The 22404-nt window shown below is 36.4% G+C and overlaps 1 protein-coding gene and 1 long non-coding RNA gene across 2 annotated transcripts; both read left to right on the top strand.

The window, feature by feature from the left end:
* LOC109833370 lies at window positions 905-4716 on the top strand. The gene is made up of 3 exons (XR_002245204.1): window positions 905-1078; window positions 2085-2260; window positions 4670-4716. It is a non-coding gene; the product is annotated as an uncharacterized LOC109833370 (long non-coding RNA).
* LOC109833368 (major facilitator superfamily domain-containing protein 12-like) lies at window positions 8458-12370 on the top strand. Its single transcript, XM_020401023.1, has 11 exons — window positions 8458-8637; window positions 8898-9094; window positions 9196-9271; window positions 9380-9463; window positions 9552-9631; window positions 9885-10011; window positions 10484-10543; window positions 10633-10683; window positions 10779-10937; window positions 11692-11824; window positions 11972-12370. Exons 1-11 carry the CDS (start codon window positions 8560-8562, stop codon window positions 12139-12141), a joined length of 1215 nt encoding a protein of 404 aa, XP_020256612.1. The 5' UTR covers window positions 8458-8559; the 3' UTR covers window positions 12142-12370.

Here is a 22404-nt window from a genome sequence, read left to right as displayed (position 1 = left end):
ATAATCACAGTGGCTCTGATACCACTTGTTGGTGCTAAAAACGATCTAATACAGATCTACTAACTGTGATTAATTTAAAGAGATTTAATACAACAAGAGCAGAAGCTATACCTGAATCCATTACACGGATCTGAATTAGGATTTTGATGATCTTCTAATTTTGAGGGTCTCTCCTTAAGAATCTCTTTAGATGAGGATAAGAGAATAGAGAATGTTAACCCTATATTAGGGACCATAACCTCTTATTTATAGGTGTTATACTTTTATAATTTGGCCTCTCATCAAATTATAATTACAACCTGATATCTGCACATTTTAGCCCATAATTTATTTAAACACCCATTAACTCAAATTGATTGATCACTTTATGCGGGTTATCCTTAAGAATATCAATACACACTGATTAATCATATGTGTGCCCACAAATTAGATTTAATTAGATTTAAATCCAACATTTCTCACATATGAAAAATTGTAAAAATCATCAAAACCTTTAATGGAAGTGTTTTTTTTATACATTTAGAACTCTGATATTACGCATGAAATGGAAAGTGAATAAATACAAATTATGATTATTAATATTTGAATACATGTGAACTATGAATCATCCAGTCATCTCATGTATATCATGTATCTTCTTCTCTAATAAATATATTTCCCTGAACATCTTGCCCCGACTCAAAAAAAGAAAAAAAAGAAAAAAAAAGAAAAAAAATTTACATAGAGAAAATGAATACTGAGTAGATTGGGAGTTGTTAGATATTCATTTACATTCTTTTTCTTAAGAAACATGTAATCTATTTTCATTAAATTAATCAATAATAAATATCAGCCCCTCAATAACACAGTCATGGTCCCTCCCCGTTCGATATTATGAACCCAATGAACGTCAAACACGTACGCTTCCTTCACAGTTGCGGAAATATCAAAAACTGACGCCACAATTTAGATTCCTCTCCCTCACTCTCCCTCTCTCATTTTCTTGTCTTTGTTTACACGCGTTCGTTCTCTTCAGGCTTTTAGCTTTTAGCTCAGCTATATCTATCTGTGCTCTCCGCTCCCTTCAACCTAGCTTAAGGTAATAATTTTCGCCTCTTTCGTTTTATGGGTTTTGTCTGATTTTTTATAAGGTGCAAATTAAATTTAATCTCAGAGTTGTTCAAATTTTGGTGGATACCCTTAGGTAATTTGATGCGCTAGAGAGTTTTCATGCCTCAAGATTTTTTTCTGGATATTATTTCTGGGTGGCCCTTCTGTTTGCGGAAGCTTTGATTTGAGCCTAATAAAAGGAAAGCGAAATGGAAGTGGGTAAATGAGATTCCTTTGCCTATTTTGTTGGCAAATTTTCAAAACAGTCCTATTTACAAAAATATTCCCAAAAAACGACACGTTTCAGCAACATTCGTCAAAACCGACCTAGTTTCAGCCGTCGGGCTGAAACTAGTTCGGCAAAATATGAAACTTCATGAGACTTCAAATCCCGTGAAGTTTAGCAGTCATTTAACTAAGCTGCTAAACTTCACAGGACTTCAAGTCCCGTGAAGTTTCATAGTTCAAAACAACTTCACGGGAAGTTTCAGAGCTGAAACTAGTCGCGTGAAGTTTAGCAACTTACTTAAATAACTGCTAAACTTCACGGGACTTCAAGTCCCGTAAAGTTTGGTTCTAAGTCCCGTGAAGTTTGGGAACTTCTTTCGTCAAAACTGATCAGTTTTAGGCCGATGGTTGAAACTATGTCGGTTTTTATAAATATTGTTGAAACAAGTCGTTTTTTGGAAATATTTTTGAAAAAAGGGCTAGTTTTGAAAATTTGTCCTTGGCTGTGTTACTTTATTAGGATATTTGAATATGAAACTGAGGTACCCATATGTTCACTTAGATTAGAAAAGTTTAGAAGAGTAAGTTGGAATTTATTTGCTTTTATTTACTTTAATTTACTTTTAGGTTTATTGGAGAGGCTGTCTCTCTTACATTGATGATATTGCTAGCATGTTAGACTCTGAAGCAGTAACGAGAGTTCTTAAAGGTATCTAGCTTTGGTAATAACGGGCAATCTCGACAATTTTAATACTGTAAAAATGCAGGCTGCTATGGTGAATGCGACTGGTAACGAGTCATCAGATGAAGGGCAGGATGCTGAGGCCCTTGGAAGACTACCTGTACTTTACTATGGTGTAGGTCATATGCTGAATGATATTACATCAGCTTGTTGGTTCACGTATTTGCTGTTGTTCTTGACCGACATAGGGTTAAGTCCAAGGTACATTTCTCATTAAATGTGTCATCGTTCCATCGCAAGATTTTATCCTTTTCTGCTTAAGGATTCTATTGCTATGTGTTACCCTTCTGTTTCCTGCTGCGCTGGATGCTACCATCGCTTGCTTATAAGGATGAAATTTGAAACAAGATCATTTCACAAAAGCACTGTTCATTTATTAAATGATCAGGATCCGAATATGCTGATTTACCTGTTAAGTTAAATATTGGGTATTTGGTTAATGGGCTGTTACCCGTTAACATTAACCCTATTTGTATGGCTATATATATCTTTCTTGTTTCTCAATAAACAACAATTAGGATTTTCTCTATTCTCTACATAGTATCAGAGCATGAAACCCTAGCCGTCACAAATCCTCATTCAAAAACTCTAGCCGTCGCCGCCTCTTCTCCTTGCCGCCGCCACTAGCCGCTGCCGCTACAGCGCTGCTACAGTGCCGCACTACAGTGCCGTGCTATAGTACCACACTACAGTATGCCGTCGCTACAGTGCCTATTCCCTCGACATCTCAGTCTTCGAACTGATGAGAGGACGATTGTATCCCTCGACATTTCAGTCATAGAACTGATGAGAGGAAGAGTGTCTATCTCACCTCGTTATGATCTTTCACTTCTATTCTTGTTTTCTTCGAGAAACGAGAATTTCACTTTTATTCTTGTTTCCTTCGAGAAACGAGAATAAAAAGTTTGACTGGAGCCTTTGTACAAACAGAAGCCAGGGCTCTCTCCCTCAGGTGATATCGCCTCCACGGCGTGAGGGCGTGACTATCTATTACTCTGTCTCGTATGCCTATTGTTGCACTGCCTATTTGACTACTACATGTCTACTATATGCACTGCCTATTTTGAATACTATCTCTACTACTGCACTGCCTATTTGACTACTATCTATCTACTATTGTTGCGCAAAAATGACTACTACTTCGATGTCGGATATTTCCTCTTCAACTACTCATGTTGTTGCTGGAGAGACCTCTGCGCCTAAGGTAGTCTTGGGGACTACAATCAAATTGAATGGTACAAACTATCTGCTATGGACGCAAGCTTTCCGCATCTTCATTGGCGCTCAGAGTAAACTCCCACATCTTCTGGCATCTCCACCACCTACCTCAGATCCCACCTACACTACATGGCTATCATCTGATTATTGTGTTATGACTTGACTTCTCAACAGTATGGAAGCACAGATCAGTAGCAACGTTATATTTTTAACCACTGCGAAGGAGATGTGGGACAACCTAAAGATTATGTATGAGAACGAGAAGAATGTTTCCCGTGTATTTGAAATTTATGAGCGACTGCTTACGCTCAAACAGGGAGATAAGTCAGTTCCGAAATTCTTTGGTGAATTGAAGGGACTGATAGATGAACTAGAGATGCATCAGCCTGCAGTAGCTGATGCAGCGACGCTATTAGGATATCATCGTGATCTGGCAGTATCCAAATTTCTTTCTGGGTTGAACCCTAATTTACAGTCTCAGGTGAGGGGACAGATATTGGGTGAAGATGCAATTTCCTCACTGACTGCTACATTCTCCAGTATCATGCAGGTCTTTATATTTTTTTTACTGGTGTTACTTCTGATACTACTGCACCATCTCCACCTACGATGGATCAGTCTGCCATGTTCTCTAATCGAGACAGAGATCGTGGTCGTGGTCGTGATCGTGATTTAGGGGGAGGACGTGGCTCCTTTGATGAGAGGCAATGTGAATCTGATAAGAGCTTACGACAGTGTGGTCATTATGAGAGAACCAATCATATTTCTGAGAAGTGCTGGGAGAAGTTTGGTCGTCCTCAGTGGGCCCAAGTAGCTGATACAGAGTCGACTAACTCATCTATTTCTGCTACTACTTCTGATGGTCCAGCTGTTACTGCTCCTACTGTTCAGATTTCTTAGACAGATTATGAGAGGTTACGCCAGCTAGAACTCTCTTAGAACATTCATTCTGCTACTCATGCATCCTTTTCAGGTATGGATGCTTACATAACTTCTTCTCACAAACCCTGGGTACTAGATTCTGAAGTCTCATCTCATATGACAGGTATAAAGGATCACTTTGTATCTTTATATCTTTCTGATAAGTTTTCTTCTATCCGCATTGTTGATGGTACTCTTTCTTCAGTTCGTGGTGATGGAGTAGTTCATGCTACTTCCTTTTTAAAACTAACTGATGTGTTATATGTTCCCAAATTTCCTGTTAGCCTATTATCCATTAGCAAGTTTACATGATGTGTTATATGTTCCCAAATTTCCTGTTAGCCTATTATCCATTAGCAAGTTTACAAAACAAAATAATTGTAAAGTCACGTTAGCCTATTATCCATTAGCAAGTTTACAAAACAAAATAATTGTAAAGTCACATTCTTTCCATCTTATTATGTTTTTCAGGACCTAGCAACTAGGATGAAGATTGGTTCGGGGCATGAGAGAGGAGGTATGTACTATTTAGACGACAGTGTGCTAGAGGTTGGTCTTGTTGCATCACAGTCTGACTCCACTTTATTGTGACACTGGCGTCTAGGTCATCATTCACTACAAAAACTTAGATCGGTAGTTTCTATTCATCCATCTATTTTCTTTTTAGGTTGTGAGTCGTGTGAACTGGGTAAGCACCATCGTGCTACTTTTCAGAGTCGAGTCGATAAACATAGTAGTTTTGCTTTTGAGTTGGTTCATTCCGATGTCTGGGATCCTTATCATGTTCCCTCTGTGCAAGGTTTTCAATATTTTATTATCTTTGTTGATGATTTCTCTCGTATGACGTGGTTTTATCTGTTAAAAGAGAGGTCAGAGGTCTCGCACGTTATTGAACTCTTTTATAATGAAATAAAAACTCAGTTCTCTACTTTTGTTCGTATTCTTCGTACTGATAATGCTTTGGAATATATGAAAAGTGATGTTTTAAAATTTTGTGCTCTTAATGGCATTATTCATCAGACTTCTTGCTCTCACACTTCACAACAAAATGGAGTTGCTGAGAGGAAACATAGGTATATTCTAGATGTTGCTAGAACACTGATGATACATATGAATATTCCAAAGTATTTGTGGTCTGATGCTGTTCTTACTACAAATTATTTGATTAATCGCATGCCTTCCTCTGTCTTTAATGGTTTAATACCATTCAATTGTTTTTATCCTGATAAAAAACAATTCTCTGTGATTCTCCGTGTCTTTGGTTCTACGTGTTTTGTTCAGGATTTTTTATCCTGATAAAAAACAATTCTCTGTGATTCTCCGTGTCTTTGGTTCTACGTGTTTTGTTCAGGATTTAACTGCTGGTTTGGATAAGTTGTCATCTAGATCCATCAAATGTGTTTTTGTTGGAGACTCTCGTACTCAAAAAGGGTATAGGTGTTATCATCCGTCCATCAGGAAATATTTTGTGTCTGCTGATGTTACTTTTTTTGAGTATGTCTCATATTTTTCATCTGGTTCCACTACTATTGGCTGTCCATAGGTACCACTACCTTCTTCTGCTCCTACTACTATTCCAGTACCTGTTCCTGTAGCTCCTGCACCGAAGCCTCTACTGACATACTCTCGCCGCCCAAAAGTACATGCCCCTGAATCTGCTACTGCTGAACATTCATCTCCAGCTGTCGGTCCATCTCATGTTGAGACCTCTATTCCTTCTGACTTGGATATCCCTATTGCTCTTCGAAAAGGTAAACGGTCTTGTCCGAAATATTCTATATCTCTTTTTGTCTCTTATGACCGTCTCAACCCATCTTTTCGTCAGTTTGCCTTATCCTTGCCCACTGTATCTATACCTAGGTCATATGAGGAAGCTATGTTAGTACCAGCTTGGAAGCAGACCATGGATGAGGAAATGAATGCACTACTTTCTAGAGGGATTTGGGACTTTGTTTCTCTTCCTACTGGAGTGACTGTGGTTGGTTGCAGATAGGTGTATACCCTGAAATATCGTCCCAATGGGTCTGTTGATCGTTATAAAGCTCGTCTGGTTGCTAAAGGTTATACCCAGACATATGGCGTCGACTATTTTGAAATCTTTTCTCCCGTTGCTCATCTCAACTCCATCAGAATTCTTTTCTCTCTGGCTGTTAATATGGATTGGGCGATGCACCAACTAGATGTGAAGAATGTTTTCCTTTATGATGATTTGGACGAGGAGGTTTATATGGAGCAACCTCCTGGGTATGTTGCTCAGGAGGAGAATATTATCTGCAGGCTGAGAAAGGTCATATATGGGTTAAAGCAGAGTCCTCGAGCTTGGTTTGATAAGTTCAGCAAGGTTATTTCTAATGTTGGTTTCCTTATCTGCAGGCTGAGAAAGGTCATCTATGGGTTAAAGCAGAGTCCTCGAGCTTGGTTTGATAAGTTCAGCAAGGTTATTTCTAATGTTGGTTTCCAACGTTGTCAGTCTGATCACTCTGTCTTTCTTCGACGCACAACAACTGGTTTGGTTATTTTAGTCGTATATATTGATGATATTCTGCTGACTGGGAGTGACTCTATTGCCTTAGCTGAGACTAAGGAGTATCTAAACCGTCATTTTATCACTAAGGACATGGGAAAGCCAAAGTATTTTCTTGGGATTGAAGTTGCATATCAAAAACATGGCCTGTTGTTGTCCCAAAGGAAGTATGTGCTAGATTTATTAGAAGAAGCAGGTCTCTTGGAATGCAAACCTGCAAGCACTCCAATGGAGGTAAATGTTAATTTGTGGCGTGATGATACTTCTCTCCTAGATGATGCTGGACGATATAAGAGACTAATTGGGAAGCTAATATATTTGACAGTTATCAGACCTGATATTACTTTTACAGTAGGTGTACTGAGCAGGTTTATGCACAAATCTAGAGAGGTTCATTGGACAGCAACTCTGAAGATTTTGGCATATGTCAAGAGTTGTCCTGGCAAGGGATTGTTATATAAGAAGCATGGACATACTCACATTTCGGCTTTCTCTGATGCTGGCTACGCAGGAGACATGAGAGACCGGAAGTCAACCTCAGGATTTTATACTTTTGTTGGAGGTAATCTTGTGACTTGGAGAAGCAAGAAACAAGATGTAGTATCACGATCTAGTGCAGAGGCTGAATATAGAACAATGACTCACACTGCTTGTAAGATGGTGTGGCTAAAAAAGTTTATGACAGAACTTGGTTTTGTTCAGCCTGGACCCATGCCAATGCATTGTGACAACCAGTCTGCCATTTATATTACACAGAATCCTGTGTTTCATGAGAGGACAAAACATATTGAAGTTGACTGCAATTTTGTCAGAGATGCTTGGGAGAAGAAGATAGTATCTCTTATATTCACTCCGTCCTCACAACAACTTGTTGATATTCTTACCAAGGCTACTTCTTCAAAGGTGTTCTCTATTATATGTGACAAGCTGGGTATGGTAGACATCTATGTTCCAGCTTGAAGGGGAGTGTTAAGTTAAGTATTGGGTATTGGGTTAATGGGCTGTTACCCGTTAACATTAACCCTATTTGTATGGCTATATATATCTCTCTTGTTATTCTCAATAAACAACAATTAGGGTTTTCTCAATTCGCTACACATTCAATGCTATTCCTAAGGGATATGAACTTATACACCAAAAATATTTGCCTACTGGGAATGACCTATGCGGTCCGACAAATGGAACCTCATGACCTCTAATAGTGTTGTTGCTGCTTGCGATCGTACTGAGACAAAGCTATCAATTGTTGTGACCTCGCCACAATTGCCACTATCATTGTATCATTATATTGTGCTAGTCCAAAGCTCCTACTTGTGACATAATTCTATGGTTGATAATGGAAATTTTGAGTTTGATGCATCAATCCATAGAGAATAGTATACTTAGTTGTTAGTCATCACTCATCTCCTGTAAAATGTAAATATAGGTTTATCTTATCTAGACACTCGTATAGTAAATGTATCATTAACAATTCAGGAGGTACTGTTAGGAGGAATTTCTAATCTTTAAGCATCAATAGCTTGGGTGAGCAAAATGGCTTTTTTGTTGTCCATTGCTTTCTGAAAAAGGGGATGCTCCTAGGATTGACATTTATGCAAGGCATGCTTGTGTCTGTTGGAATTAGATCATGCTTTCTGGTCAAGTCGCTGATGCATTTACAACAGTATTTGCTGGAGAGCTGGTAGACACCAATTAATTTCCTTTTACAATCTCCTTCATTTTTTTATTTTTCATGTAAATGTCTAATATGCAAGCTCCATGATCCATATTTTCCTTCGAATATTTGAAATTTCATGGCGCTTCACTGGTTGATGAGGATGCTAACCTACTTTCTTGCATGAGATGTACATTTGGTTTCTATTACCCCACAATTTGCTGCTCACTCGTCTGTCACTGTTGCAGAAGACTGAACAATGTAAAGTATGATTTTTTTGGAAGGGATGGGCATGCCTTTTTTATCATAAGAAACGAGAAGAATAAAATTATGTGTTAAAATATAAATGGAGATAGTTCAAATATGATACATGGAACAACTCTACCCTTTAAATGGGGATGGCAATCTTAGGCAAAGAATCTGCTTGCTGGGACTAAAATGATATTAGTTTCTGTTTTTAAGCATCAGTACTGCTGCATTTTTAAATTAATTCCCCCTCTCACTGGGATAGTTCTTGACAGATTGACAACTTTGGACATTTTAAACTATGGCATGCCGGAGGATCCATTTTGGTTGCAGTCTCATTTTCTTCGGTTTTTGGTGGCTGCCTACCTTGTAAAATTTATGGAGTTAGTTCTTCATTGTTGCAAACTATTGGATACAGCATCTTTGCTTCTATTTTTAACATGGGCTGGGCTGCCACCCAAGTTTCACATATGTAAGCCAATGAAATTTCAAGGTTCTCAGTGGTTTTTGTGACTTAGTGAAGCTCCCTTATATTAATTTGTAACATGTTTGTTCTTTATTATTTATTTGAAGGTCGATGGTGAACTGCATCACACTGAACCCAACCAGTAGAGTTGCACTTGCTAGTTGCCGAAATGCCTTCACTATGGTTATAGTCTCTTTGATGCTGTTTTCATGTTTTTTATTTCTGTGGTTTTGGTCATTTCAAATGTCCGAAGTTCCTTCAGAATTCTTGAGATTTTGACTCTTGCTGTAGGTAGCAAATCTTAGCCTTTATGCAGTGGCATTGGTTGTTTTCAGTATCTATGGTGCCAAAGCATCTGCCAATATTAAAATTCAGGTACTTTTTTATTTTAGCATTGGAACTTCATTCTCTGTATATCTTGTTATATCTGGTCAGATTCTTATACTATTTTTAATTTGATTAGTACCGCTGGATTGCATACTTCTCCATTTTCTTGGGATTTTGTTTTGTGGGCATATTTCTGATTGGAACCAAAGAGCCAGAGTGAGCAAATTATCCATGTGAACTTGTAGTTCTAACTTTTCATTTGTTACCATTTCAGGTAATTTCTTATAATTTATACGTTCTTTGGCGCCATATGTAAAAAAGTTTCATTTAGGAAATTTAGCATAGTTTCTTTTTCTTTTTTCCCCTGGTATTGGTGTTTCTGTTTTCACAAATATCACCTTGTATTACACTTAAAGCTAATTGACAATCTTTACTTATAAGTCCCTTTATATATTATGCTTTTATACAGGTTGAAAATACAAATCAAGTTGGAAAGGCCGACTAAGATAGCATGGTCCCACTGGTTCAGAAAGATTTTGTACTATCAAGTTGCTGTTGTATACGTGCTTATTCGATTAGTAACAAATGTTTCACAGGTCAGAACTTGAACCCTTATGATTCTTTAAAATGTATACTGTTAAAGTTCCACAAATCTTAACTGAATGCTGTCGTGTGATTGAACTGAAGTACACATGCATCTCTAACTTAAGATTGCTGTTTAATTTTTCGATTACATTTCACAAGATTTTATTGTTTCCACGAATCTAACTTGATTTCCACGTGTCGACTTCTCATTTATGCATCCTTGAAACTTCTGATAAGTATATTTCTTTATCAGCATGCATCATAGTTATGCCTTATCAAATTTGTGTGTGTTCATTTGTGTTTGTGTTTTTTTCCCCTGGTTGGATTGTCAAATTTCTGACTTAACTTTACAGAAATATAATAAATCAGATTTCAACAGAATGAAGACTAGTGTACTTTTTGGTTCGATAACATGCTCTAAAGACAAAGTTACAGGAATAGACATAACAATAATCTCTCACACTGTTACTTGTCACTGATCAGGCACTTCTTGCATTCTATGTTATTGATGATCTGCAAATGAGTCCCTCCTCAAAGGCAGTGGTGAGTACTGCATTCTTAGATCCAATTCAAAATATATAATTCTTAGAGATTCTTTGGGGATGACTTTAATAATTTAATGGACCTTGCAGGTACCTGGCATTATCTATATCTGCAGCTTCATTACATCTGTAATTTTGCAGGTTTGACCTTAAAGAAATCTAGTTGTCAAATTTCTTTGGCTGGTTAAAAAATGTTAGTTTCTCGTTTTGAAATAATAAGCACTAGTTACATGCAGGAGATGAGATGGAGCGGTTGGCGCCTTAAAATCTTCTTTACAGCTGGAGCCATTGTGTGGATATTTTGTGGTGTGGGAATCTTTATTCTTCCAAGCAACATGCACAACCTCATGTACATTCTATCAGTAGCTATTGGCATTGCCAATGCTTTAATGATGGTAAGCTTGTGAATCTTGTTTAATGAAATTTTTAGTGTTCTTCTTGTTCGGCTTAGACTAGATGAATGGTTAGGATGGAAAAAAAAAATGAGGGCTAGGGTTTTCATAGACCACTCTGATACAACCACATTATGAATTGGAGAATAGTCAATTAATTGTTCAATGAGAAAGTTTAAAGATAAACACAATAGTGGATATGAATTATAACCCAATATTACAGGTCTATACCCAAATACCCAATTTTAATTCTAATCCTAACACTTATCATTATATTAAACTTCTGATTTTTTATGCTCTTAGTTCAATTCATTTGTACAGTCATTGCAAGTTGAAGTAACTTGCTAAGTATTAAGTGTCTTATTGTCAACATTACTTGTAGGCCTTAACTCACAGCCTCACACCACCATAGAAAAAATTTGTAAATGTTTTGACATTATCCCAGAATCATATATCGATATTTGAATTTGCTTTGCTCGTATTTCATTTTTGTAGAACTATATTTGAGGAAAATTTTCTTCTTCCCACTTATTGGATATTATCAGTATATTTGCACTTCAGGCCCTCTTGATGCATTCCTAGACCCGACTTAACCTTATCTATCCTGGACTTGGTGACAAAAATATGATGCTATGAACTTGATAATTAGCATTGCATGTTGATCACTCCAATATTGGGCCATAGCAAATACTTGGTGGTTTTCTTGAAAAAAAAAAAAATCTTGGTGGCAATTGTTTGATAATTTAGTTTGTTGCAGGTGACTGGAATTAGCCTGCAAAGTATTTTGGTTGGTCAAGATCTGAATGGCTGTGCATTTGTTTATGGGTCATTGGGTTTCCTGGAAAAATTATCATGTGGGATTGCACTGTATGTTCTGGAATCGTACCAAGGTATGATTTTTCAAGATCCTTAAGCTCAAAACACGCTATAACTTTGTACACTACTAAAAGTTTATTAAGAAATTAAAATTTTATTTTCCAACTGAATGTGAATTAACACATTTCCACTTGACAAATTCAATTGTTTTTTTGCCGTAGATCCTGATCGGAGCGCTGGCCCTCTTAGCATGAGACGTGGCTTTTCTGTGAACAGGTATGGTCTGGGACTCGTTCCCGCATCTTGTGCGCTTCTCTCGGCATTTGTCACATATTCGATGGACCTCCCCAGAGGCCGTTCAAGGCCGTTGATCGAGCCTCTGTTAGTGTGATTTTGTGCAATGCAGGGAAAACTTTCTTTTTTTTAAAAAAATTAAAGAATGCACCCTTGACAAGGAATCGTTAATTATTTGCAAGTTCACACATAGATGGCTCCTAATGTCAAATGTATTATTCTATGGAAAAACCTCAATTTATACCTACTTCCAGGTTCAAATGATTGAAATCTAAATTGCTACATTTGTTTCAGTAATGTACATAAGTTAGCAGATTAGTGTTGAATTTTTTGTTGTTGTTGTGTATATATCGCCCAAGCCTACCTTCGTGATGCTCCTTTCCTGGCTTGCCAAGTGTTGTTAGTAGAAAAAAATATTAGGACCATGTCCATGCAATCGACTTAGTTTGACGAATAACAAACATTCACATTGGTCTAATATATGTGTAAGATGTTTTGTACATGTTGTAAGAAATTAAAATTAAGTTTGAAAGTGTATAGAGCAAGACGATAAGTTAATCACAGTTGATTTTGAAAAAATTATCAAGAGTGAAAATCAAATTTGAGCATATGGGTGGGTCCTTTTCGTTTTCACCAATCAATAGGAATAAACAGAACTCATTTCGAAGATGTATAGCTCTAGATATGAATATTTTAATTAAGCAACATCGAAACAGTTAGCAACAGTTCAAAACATACGGCGAGGCTAAAACTTACTCCAGTCGTAATTTTTGACTCGGTTATTAGAATTGCTGCTATAATAGCTTTTTGGAAAGCTCTCAATTTGATCTAAAGACCATTGATGGTACTATCAATTATTAATGGTGCAAACGTCCAGAAACATTCAAATTATCAATGGTTGAACTTGACCATTGACAGTGACGATTTAACTATTAATGGTTGCCCTTGGACTTCATCATCAACGATGTCTTCATCGAGTTTCACTTATATGCTTCACAGAACGGCTTGCACAATCAAAGGACTGTAAGATTTTCTATATTATGTTTAATTACTATTTAATACTTTGTACTAAACTTATTTTTTTATGACATACTCAAGTTAGGGTGAATTAAGGGTTTATGGCACACTCAAGCCAAGTTGAATTGAGAAATTGATCACTAACTAGGGTCTGGGTTCCTTATGTGTAACACTAGGTTAAGTAACTAGTTTGGGAAAAACTAGGGTTTCGGTTTTGTAAACCTACTGAATCAGGTGTGTGATTCAGAGAATTTCCATCATAGTGAAGAAGTCCCTTCACGAGAAGAAAGAATGGATATATAATTGTTTATCCGAACCACTATAAAATCTAATGTGTTCTAATTGTGATTGTTTTTGTGATTATTGCATTGCTTATTATATTATTATTATTATTATTATTATTATTATTATTATTATTATTTTAATTTTCGTTACACATTGTGTTGTACCTCAAAAAACAATAGGCAAATCTATTTACCCCGTCTAGGCTTGTTTCTCAAATACAACAACCGGTATCAAAGCCCAATATCCATATATTACGCTTCACAACATAGGATAGATGACAAGTTTAGGATTCTCAACTTCTTTCCCTGAAGGTCATGTTATTAACTAATTAACCCCCACTCTTTGATGGCATGAAATTATCGTATTAGAAAGCTCACATGATAATTTTTTTTATTATCTACTGATTATGACATTTGAAACATAGTAGAATCATGCTATCACGAACCCACTAACACCGTGGCCAAAGTCACCATAGTTAAACCTAGAGACAAGTAGATGGCAACTGAAAAGAAACTATACTCTCTTAGCGCTAACGCTATGAATCTATGAATGCATTGTATTGTACTTTGAATTCTGGCGAATTTAAATCATGTTTCTGATTGTGTGACTGCATAGGAAATTTGGAATTTCTTGAAGGTCACATATGAAGGTACTTCACAGGTTAAGGAGGCTAAGCTTATATGTGAGCACGTATGAAAATTTTAATATGAAGGCCTTGGAGAGCATACAAGAGATATTCACACAATTTCACAGATATTGTGAACAAGGGACAAATTTTCAAAACCAACCGTTTTAGGAATTTAATTGCAAAAAACGACCGCTTTCGATAATAATTGCAAAAACCGACCTGTTTTCAGCCCAGCGCTGAAAACAGGTCGGTTTTTGTAAAAAATTCTCTGAAACATCACGGGAGTTCAACTCCCGTGAAGTTTATGGAGAAATTAAACTTCACGGAAGTTCAACTCCCGTGAAGCTTAATTTGTGCTTAAAACTCCACGGGAGTTCAACTCCCGTGGAGTTGCAGTCAACAAATCCAGAGAATCGATCTCTGGAAATTGTGACTGCAGCTTCACGGGAGTTCAACTCCCGTGAAGTTGCAGTGCCAATTTTCCAGAGATCGAGTCTCTGGAAAATTGGCACTGCAACTCCACGGGAGTTGAACTCCCGTGGAGTTTGCTGCCACCTATTTAAGCGCGCGTGACCCCCCCCCCCCCCCCTCTAATTTTTGTATTCTCCCACTATTTGATTGTGATTACATGTAGAAATCTAGATTTTAGAATTTAATTGTGAATTGTTTACGAATTTTGTGAAGAAATGTGAAAATTAGATTGGAAATTATCAATAAATGTGAAAATTAAAGGGAAAATTATCAATAAATGTGAAAATTAGAAGGAAAATTATCAATAATTTTGTGATATTTGTGAAGAATTAGTGTGTAAATTATCAATAATTTTGTCAAATTAGAGAAAAAATTATCAATAATTTCGAAAATTATTGTATTTAGAGTTTAGAATTTAATTGTGAATTATTTAGATTTTGTGAAGAAAAATTAGATTTTAGATTTTTGCATATGTATGATATAAATTAGATTTTAGAATTTAATTGTGAATTATTTACGAATTTTGTGAAGACGTATTAAATAATTTTGCGTATTTAGAGGTGAAATTATCAATTAATGTGGAAATTAGAGTTACTACCTAAATGTAAAAATTAGTAACAATCAATATTTATTTGGCTTTTCGTGTAATATTGATATTGAATTTTTCACTCTTCAGAGGTAACGATGAATGATCGAATTGTAATTCTCTGTTCTTATGATGGGAAGATTAATTACCTCGAGAATAATATGCCCGTTTATGAAGGAGGCACGACGAGACCGTTGTTCATAACAAAATCGTGTACTTTCGATGATTTGGTTAATGAATTACACAAACTTACATTAACTAACTCACGTGAGTATCACCTCAGTGTGGTTTGCAATTATCCTGTTGTGGAGAACAGAACAAGTGGCATTCAAATATCAAGTGACTACGATATGGGTCTTATTCATGTCTTACACGACGAGAAGCGTTCGGTCGAATTGTTCATTGAAAAACATCAGAGAGATTTGGGCAAATCGTTGAACTACGAAGGAATGTATTCCCGCGTGTTGGAGGATCCTGAAGTTGATTCTGTAGGCTTTTTATCTCCTCAACAAGATGAATGTTGGACACAATCACAATACATGAGCGGTCCTTCGTTCGTGGGCACTTCGAATGCTTTCGATACTAACACGGGAATTCAAGAAGATAATGCAAGTGTTGAATCCGAGAATGATGAAGAGGAGGGATTACAAATTAATAGCATGACCTTGATAGATCGTGATGACGGGGAAAACCAACACATCGACGGGGAAAACCAACACATCGCACCGGACTGACTGGATCGTAGTCCGTGCGGCCTACATAGACAGGTGGGTTCAGAGGTGGGATTACATACAGGATACAAGGCCCACAGCTGTTGACTATACCACGTATATGCGTTGGTATTGGGGTATCACACGTAGATGGATCACGCGTGACCCACAGCCTTTAGCTGGACACATGCCACGCCCACCGACAGATAGTTACATCCCTAGTGGGATGAACGAGAGAGATTACGTAAGTTTCTAAGCTAAATTATAATATTTTTTATTGAGTTGATACTTAATAAATTGTTTACCACGCAGGTCCGTGTTTTAGATAGCATTGATGCTGATATTGATGCGCACATGCCTGAGATTCAGGATCAGGTGGCGTTAGGGCTCCTCAGCAGGATCAAGAAGAGCATAGCGCAGGTGTTCCATAAGACTCACGTCGACGAGTTCGCAGGCCGTGAGGACAGGTCTCGCTCATTTGGACGGGCGTACGCTCGACGTCGACGGCCGCGTGATGATGACGCCGGCACTTCGCATGCCGATGGAGCCGGCACTTCGCATGCCGATGGAGCCGGCACTTCGCATGCCGATGACGCCGGCACTTCGCATGCCGATGGAGCCGGCACTTCGCAGCTTCATACACAGCCGGATACTCAGATAGTTGCGGCTCATCAGCAAGAACCCAGGGGGCGGGGAAGAGCGAGGGGGAGGGGGAAGAGAGGGAGAGGAAGGAGGTGAGCTATATTGGGTTGTATATGAACTTATTTTGATAAATTTTGTAACTTTCCTGAATTTTCAAATACTGAACTTTTGAAGATAAATTGTTGTTCATATACATAATCGTGTGTGTTTAATTCATGGTTGAATCATGTATATATTGTTGTTTGCAAATAAATTGGCATATATATGAGTTATAATTCATTGTTGAATCATGTATATATTGTTGTTTGTAAATAAATTGACATATATATGATTTACAGGTAAATATACAAAACCTGCACAGCAGCTGTGCATGCTGGGTGACCTGCAACTTCACGGGATTTTAAGTCCCGTGAAGTTGCAGTGCCAAATTTCCAGAGACTCGATCTCTGGCAAATTGTGGACTGCAACTTCACGGGAGTTGAACTCCCGTGAAGTTGCAGTCACAATTTGCCAGAGACTCGATTCTCTGAAATTGCTGACTGCAACTCCACGGGAGTTGAACTCCCGTGGAGTTTTAAGCACAAATTAAGCTTCACGGGAGTTGAACTCCCGTGAAGTTTAATTTCTCCATAAACTTCACGGGAGTTGAACTCCCGTGATGTTTCGGAGATTTTTTTACAAAAACCGACTTGTTTTCAGCGCTGGGCTGAAAACAGGTCGGTTTTTGCAATTATTATGAAAAGGGGTCGGTTTTTGCAATTAAATGTCTAAAAGTGTTGGTTTTGAAAATTTGTCCTGTGAACAAGGCATAAGGAAAAAGAAGTATAGCCAAGACGAGCTTGTTCGCAAAGTTCTCCAATCACTTTCATGAATGGGATGCTAAGATAACCGCTATCGAGGAATCTCATGATTATCTAAACTCTCTCTTGATAATCTTATAAGAAATCTTATCACACATGAACAAGATTGAAGGAGAGAGAAGAACAATCAAAGGAAAACCCGATGAAGAAAACAACCAAATTAAGGGTAACCTGAAGAAGAAATCATTGACCCTCAAAGGGAAAAGAAAAAAAGTCAAATGCCAAGGCAAACATAAGTGTGAGATCAAGCTCTGAGACTGAGAAAGATAACAGAGTAGATCAAATTTTGAAAGGCTTCAAATCCTTCCTCAAGTGAAAGGATGGTCAGAAATTTCTGCAAGATAAGTGGAGTCATTACACAAGGAAGGTAACTGTATATAACTCCAGTGATTCTAATACTGAACTAAATTGTTTTTGGTACGGGAAACCCTATCACTTATAAGGAAGAGTTTTCTATTGAAGAAAAATAACTATAAAAGGAAAGACAAAAGCTCAAAGTGATTACATGGGATGAATCAGAGAGTTGCCCGAGCGATAATAACAAAATAGCATATTGTTGTCTTATAGTTAAAGATAGCAATTCGGATGATTCCAAACATGAGAGCTTTGACAATGAGGTATACCTCACTTACAACGTTTAATCAATTTAAAAAGCTTGTTGAAAAATATGAAGTTATTAAAAAGATTATTCGGGTTTAAAGAAGGATAACAATTACTGAATGATAAAATTGAAAATCCATCTTTAAACTTGAATAGATTGAACAATGCAAGTGAAAGTATCTTATTTGAATGCATACAATGTTCTGTGCATAGAGATATAAATTCTAATTTATTCAAACTACTAACTAAAAGAATAAGTAAAAATAAAAAATTAGCTGCTAGGATAAATGAGCTTTTATGTGAGTTGTTATCTGAACAAAGAAAGTTAAAATTAGATGCACCACTATAGTTTTTGAAAATAAGCAACTAAAGTCTAAACATATTGATTTGGAAAAGGCCGTGAAGAAATTTTCACTGGGGTCTACAAGTGTAAACATGATCATTTCTAATTAACGATTTGCTAAAGGTAAAACTAGACTTGGTTATTCCTATGTTGATAAAGGTGCAATTACTAACCAACGTAGACCTATGTTGATACCTAGGTCACACCTTTTTGCTTTTCTAGAAGTGTGTAGGAAGGCTAAGCAGCTAGGCAACATTTGATTGAGTTACTCAAGGCATATTCACAAGACAATGTTTCTTAGTTTGACCAAGAAGAAGAATGAATATGTGACTTTTTGAGAACAACAAATAAGGTAAACATGTTACAATTGATGAGTAGATAATTTCTTTTTGAACTCCTTAATATTTTTTGGTTGAGAACTTAGTGATAATCTCATATCCATTAGAAGAGTATTGGACAATGGTACGTCCATACATTTTCTAAACTTACAAATGCAACTTTAATTATTTCAAATAGGTTCAATTGATTAGAATGTTAATAAACATGCAAATATTTACAATTCTTATTTTCTTCATATTTATTTTTACAAATGTAAAATGTTAGGGTGCAAGATGAAAAATTATTGATATGTTGCAAAATGAGTGTCATTATGCAAGCAAGGATTCATTGTGAAGTATGTGATGCTTGTATAAACAATTATTTTATCAATTCTTCTCGAAAGTTAAGTAAATGTATTCTATAATTCCAGTTGATATGTGTGCGTGTATTTCTTGTTTTTATTTTTCAATAAATAACTTTTCTTTCCTTTTTCTTTTCTTTGTTATATGAAAACAAAATAAAAAAATCTCTTTATTTCTTTTTGATTTCTTAAAAACAATTGAAAAGTAAAAAAACTAAAAAGAAAAATTATAAAACCTTTTGCTTTCTATGTGTCTACATATTTTTGAGATGAATCTTTACATAACATTGCTAATTAAATGGCACATGTGATTGCATTTTCTTGACAAGTCCATATTTTTCTCATCTATATATGCTATATTCGATGATGACTTGTTTACCCCAAACTCCGGGACTGTTCTTTCTTCGCAGGACCAAGAGTATTTTGATGAGCAGGTTCAGCAGCAGTGATCACCGTTTATTCTATCAGTTCTCTAGTTCAGTTAGTTTAGGTAGTTATTTGGTTTATACTTTTTCTTGAGTCACATGTAACATTTTCTAGACTATGTTGTAATTTTTTTACTTTTCCCATTGTGAATACTCGTGAAACTCGTATTTGGACTCCGTCCTTTTGGAGATATTTTTCATCTATACATTTCTTTTATTATCTTAGTTACATGCTCTATAGTGTAGTTTTGGCTTTATATCGGTATACAGGATGGTCTAGAGGCGTGAATGTGGTCGAATGGTTACATTGCTGGTCGAGTCACGTTCCAAACTATTATGTTTTGGAACCGGGGCGTGACAAGGTTTTTTAGTGGTATCAGAGCATCCTCGAACTAGGTCGACTTGATCCAATCCACCAGAGTTGACTGTAAATGCAAACTAATCAACTATTTTCGTGCTTCAGGCAATATAATCTCCATGTTCATCCTCCAAAACTCAGCTAGCAACTCTTGCTGTCTGGTGAGTCTCATCGCCACAGGCTTCCTGTTCAAATGATCTGATACCACATTAACTTGTCCCGGGTGATATTCTGAATCAAGATCGTAATCCACCATAAGCTCTAACCACCTGCGCTGTCTCATGTTGAGCTCCTTCTGAGTGAAGATATACTTTAAACTTTTATGATATGTGTACACCTCCACTCTCTGCCCTAAAAGATAGTGCCGCCATAGCTTCAATGCAAAAATAACCACCGCCAATTCCAGATCATGAACCGGGTAGTTCCTCTCATGTGTCTTCAGTTGTCCATGGACATGCAAGTTATGGTTTTACTTCATCTTTCTTCACTTTCACATGCATGAGATTCATATTATTGATTATGGTGTGTTGTTAGTAGAGATTGACTTTAAATCATATCCATGTTTGCATATGCATATATTCAATTATATGAAACAAGCCCCGTGTTGAATTCTATGCACTAACTTATGAGTAAAAAATTGTGTCAGTGTACAGTTGTGCTAAAATAACAAATTGCATATATGAGTGTATTCGCTAAAAGATGATCAAAGATCTTTACTCATATATATAATCCACAAAAAGGGTGTCATTCTTAAAAGATAGTCAAAGAATCACACTCGTAGATTTTTTTGTTAGTTGTATATTTCAAATGGTAGCCTTCTTGTACTAAACGAAACATGTTTAGAGATGGTATATATTGCCCGCCAAACTCTGTCAATCTTCCTTGTGAGCCCTTGAAGGCATACGAGAAAGGGTTGATTTTTTTTGTCTTTCTATGAAAGTTGAGAATATTTTCTTCATTAGCTTATTCATATATACTTGTTTGCATGAATATCATACTTGAATGTTGATTGGAGTCACACTTTCTGATACATTTCATACTGGTGCTATGATTTCTCTACATGTACACGAAGTTATATGATGGGATCCACATGTACACTGATTTTGACAATGTCATTCATACTTTCTTATAAATATTGTGGACTTGCAAATATCTCTTTCTTTTGACAATTACGTGGTATTATTTAATGATTTACTTCTTCATATGATCAATTATTTGATTCGATGGTTTGTTTTTCTATGATAACAAAAGGGGAAGATATGTGAAATTTTAATTTGAGAAATTTAAATTTTGGAAAATCAATTTTAAAAAACTTTTAAAAATTTGTTTTTGAGGAGAAGGGGAGAAGTTTTGAAACAAGAGATGTCTAGTTTAAGGGGAGCTTCATAAACCTGTATATCATGCTTCATGTATGTCCACATGTAAGAGGAGCGTCCATAGCATATTTCATATATCATGAATATGACAATGTGTATAATTCATGTATCTCAAACATCCATACTTGTGATTTCAATTTCCAGTTTATTATTATCAAAAGGGGAAGATTGTTAATACCATGCCCATGCAATTGACTTAGTTTGATGAATAGCAAACATTCATATTGGTCTAACATATATTTGAGATGTTTTATATAGGTTACAAGAATTGAGAATCAAGTTTGAAAGTGTATCTACCAAGACAATAAGTTAATCACAACTGACTCTAAAAAAGTATCAAGAGAAAATCAGTTTTGAGCATATGAAAGTGTCTGTCTTATTGTCACGAATCCACATGAACAAAAGAAACTCAATTCAGAGATGTATAGCTCGAGATATGAATATTTTTATTAATAATATCAAAAAAATCAGCATCAAGTTCGAAACATACACCGAGCCAGAAACTTTCATGAGTCATATATAACTTTTGACTCTCGATTCTTGAAATAGCTATTATAATAGTTTTTCGGAAAGCTTTCAATTTGATCTATAGACCATCAATGGTACTATCAACCATTGATGGTGCAAATGTTTAGAAACATTCAAATTATCAATGGTTGAACTTTATCATCGATGGTGACGACCTAACCATCAATTGTTAAGTTCGACCATTGACGGTTGATCACTAGATTTGCGATTTTTGATCTTTTTTGGACTTAATATTAGTCATCCATTGCTAGGGACATATAGGCTCTTTTCTCACGATTTTCACAAAGATTTCTAACCTGATTTAGAGAGAAAAAGAAAGATGGGTAGGAGGGGGGAGTGTTCAACCTAAGAGATAGGTTCTTACTCAGGCTTCAGAGAAAGCACCCTCAATGTCATTTTTCATCATCTGGTTGTCAACCTTCAAGGAGTGTTGCCCTTGGACTTCATCATTATCGATGTTCTTCATCGAGCTTCGCTTATATCCTTCGAAGAATGGTTTGCACAATCAAAGGGCTATAAGATTTTTCTATATTACGCTTAATTGATATTTAATACTTCCTAATAAACTTATTTTTTACAACGTACTCAAAGTGAGGTGAATTGAAGGTTTACGGCGCACTCAAGCCAGAATTGAATTGAGAAATTGATCACTAGTTAGGGCTAGTGTTACTCGTGTGTGAATAATTTAGTCATATGACTAGTTTGGGAGAAACTAGGTTTTCGGTCTTGCATTCCTACTAATTGGGGTGTGTGGTTTAGAAAAGTTTCACGTAGTGAGGAAGCCTCTTTGAGAGAAGGAAGAGTGGATGTAGGATTGTTTATCCGAATCACTATAAAAATTTTCATGTGTTA

The sequence above is a fragment of the Asparagus officinalis genome, chromosome 3, assembly GCF_001876935.1.
Source record: "Asparagus officinalis chromosome 3, Aspof.V1, whole genome shotgun sequence".
Taxonomy (NCBI): Eukaryota; Viridiplantae; Streptophyta; class Magnoliopsida; order Asparagales; family Asparagaceae; genus Asparagus; species Asparagus officinalis.
The sequence above is the reverse complement of the archived record's forward strand: the minus strand, read 5'-3'. Positions and strand labels throughout refer to the sequence as shown.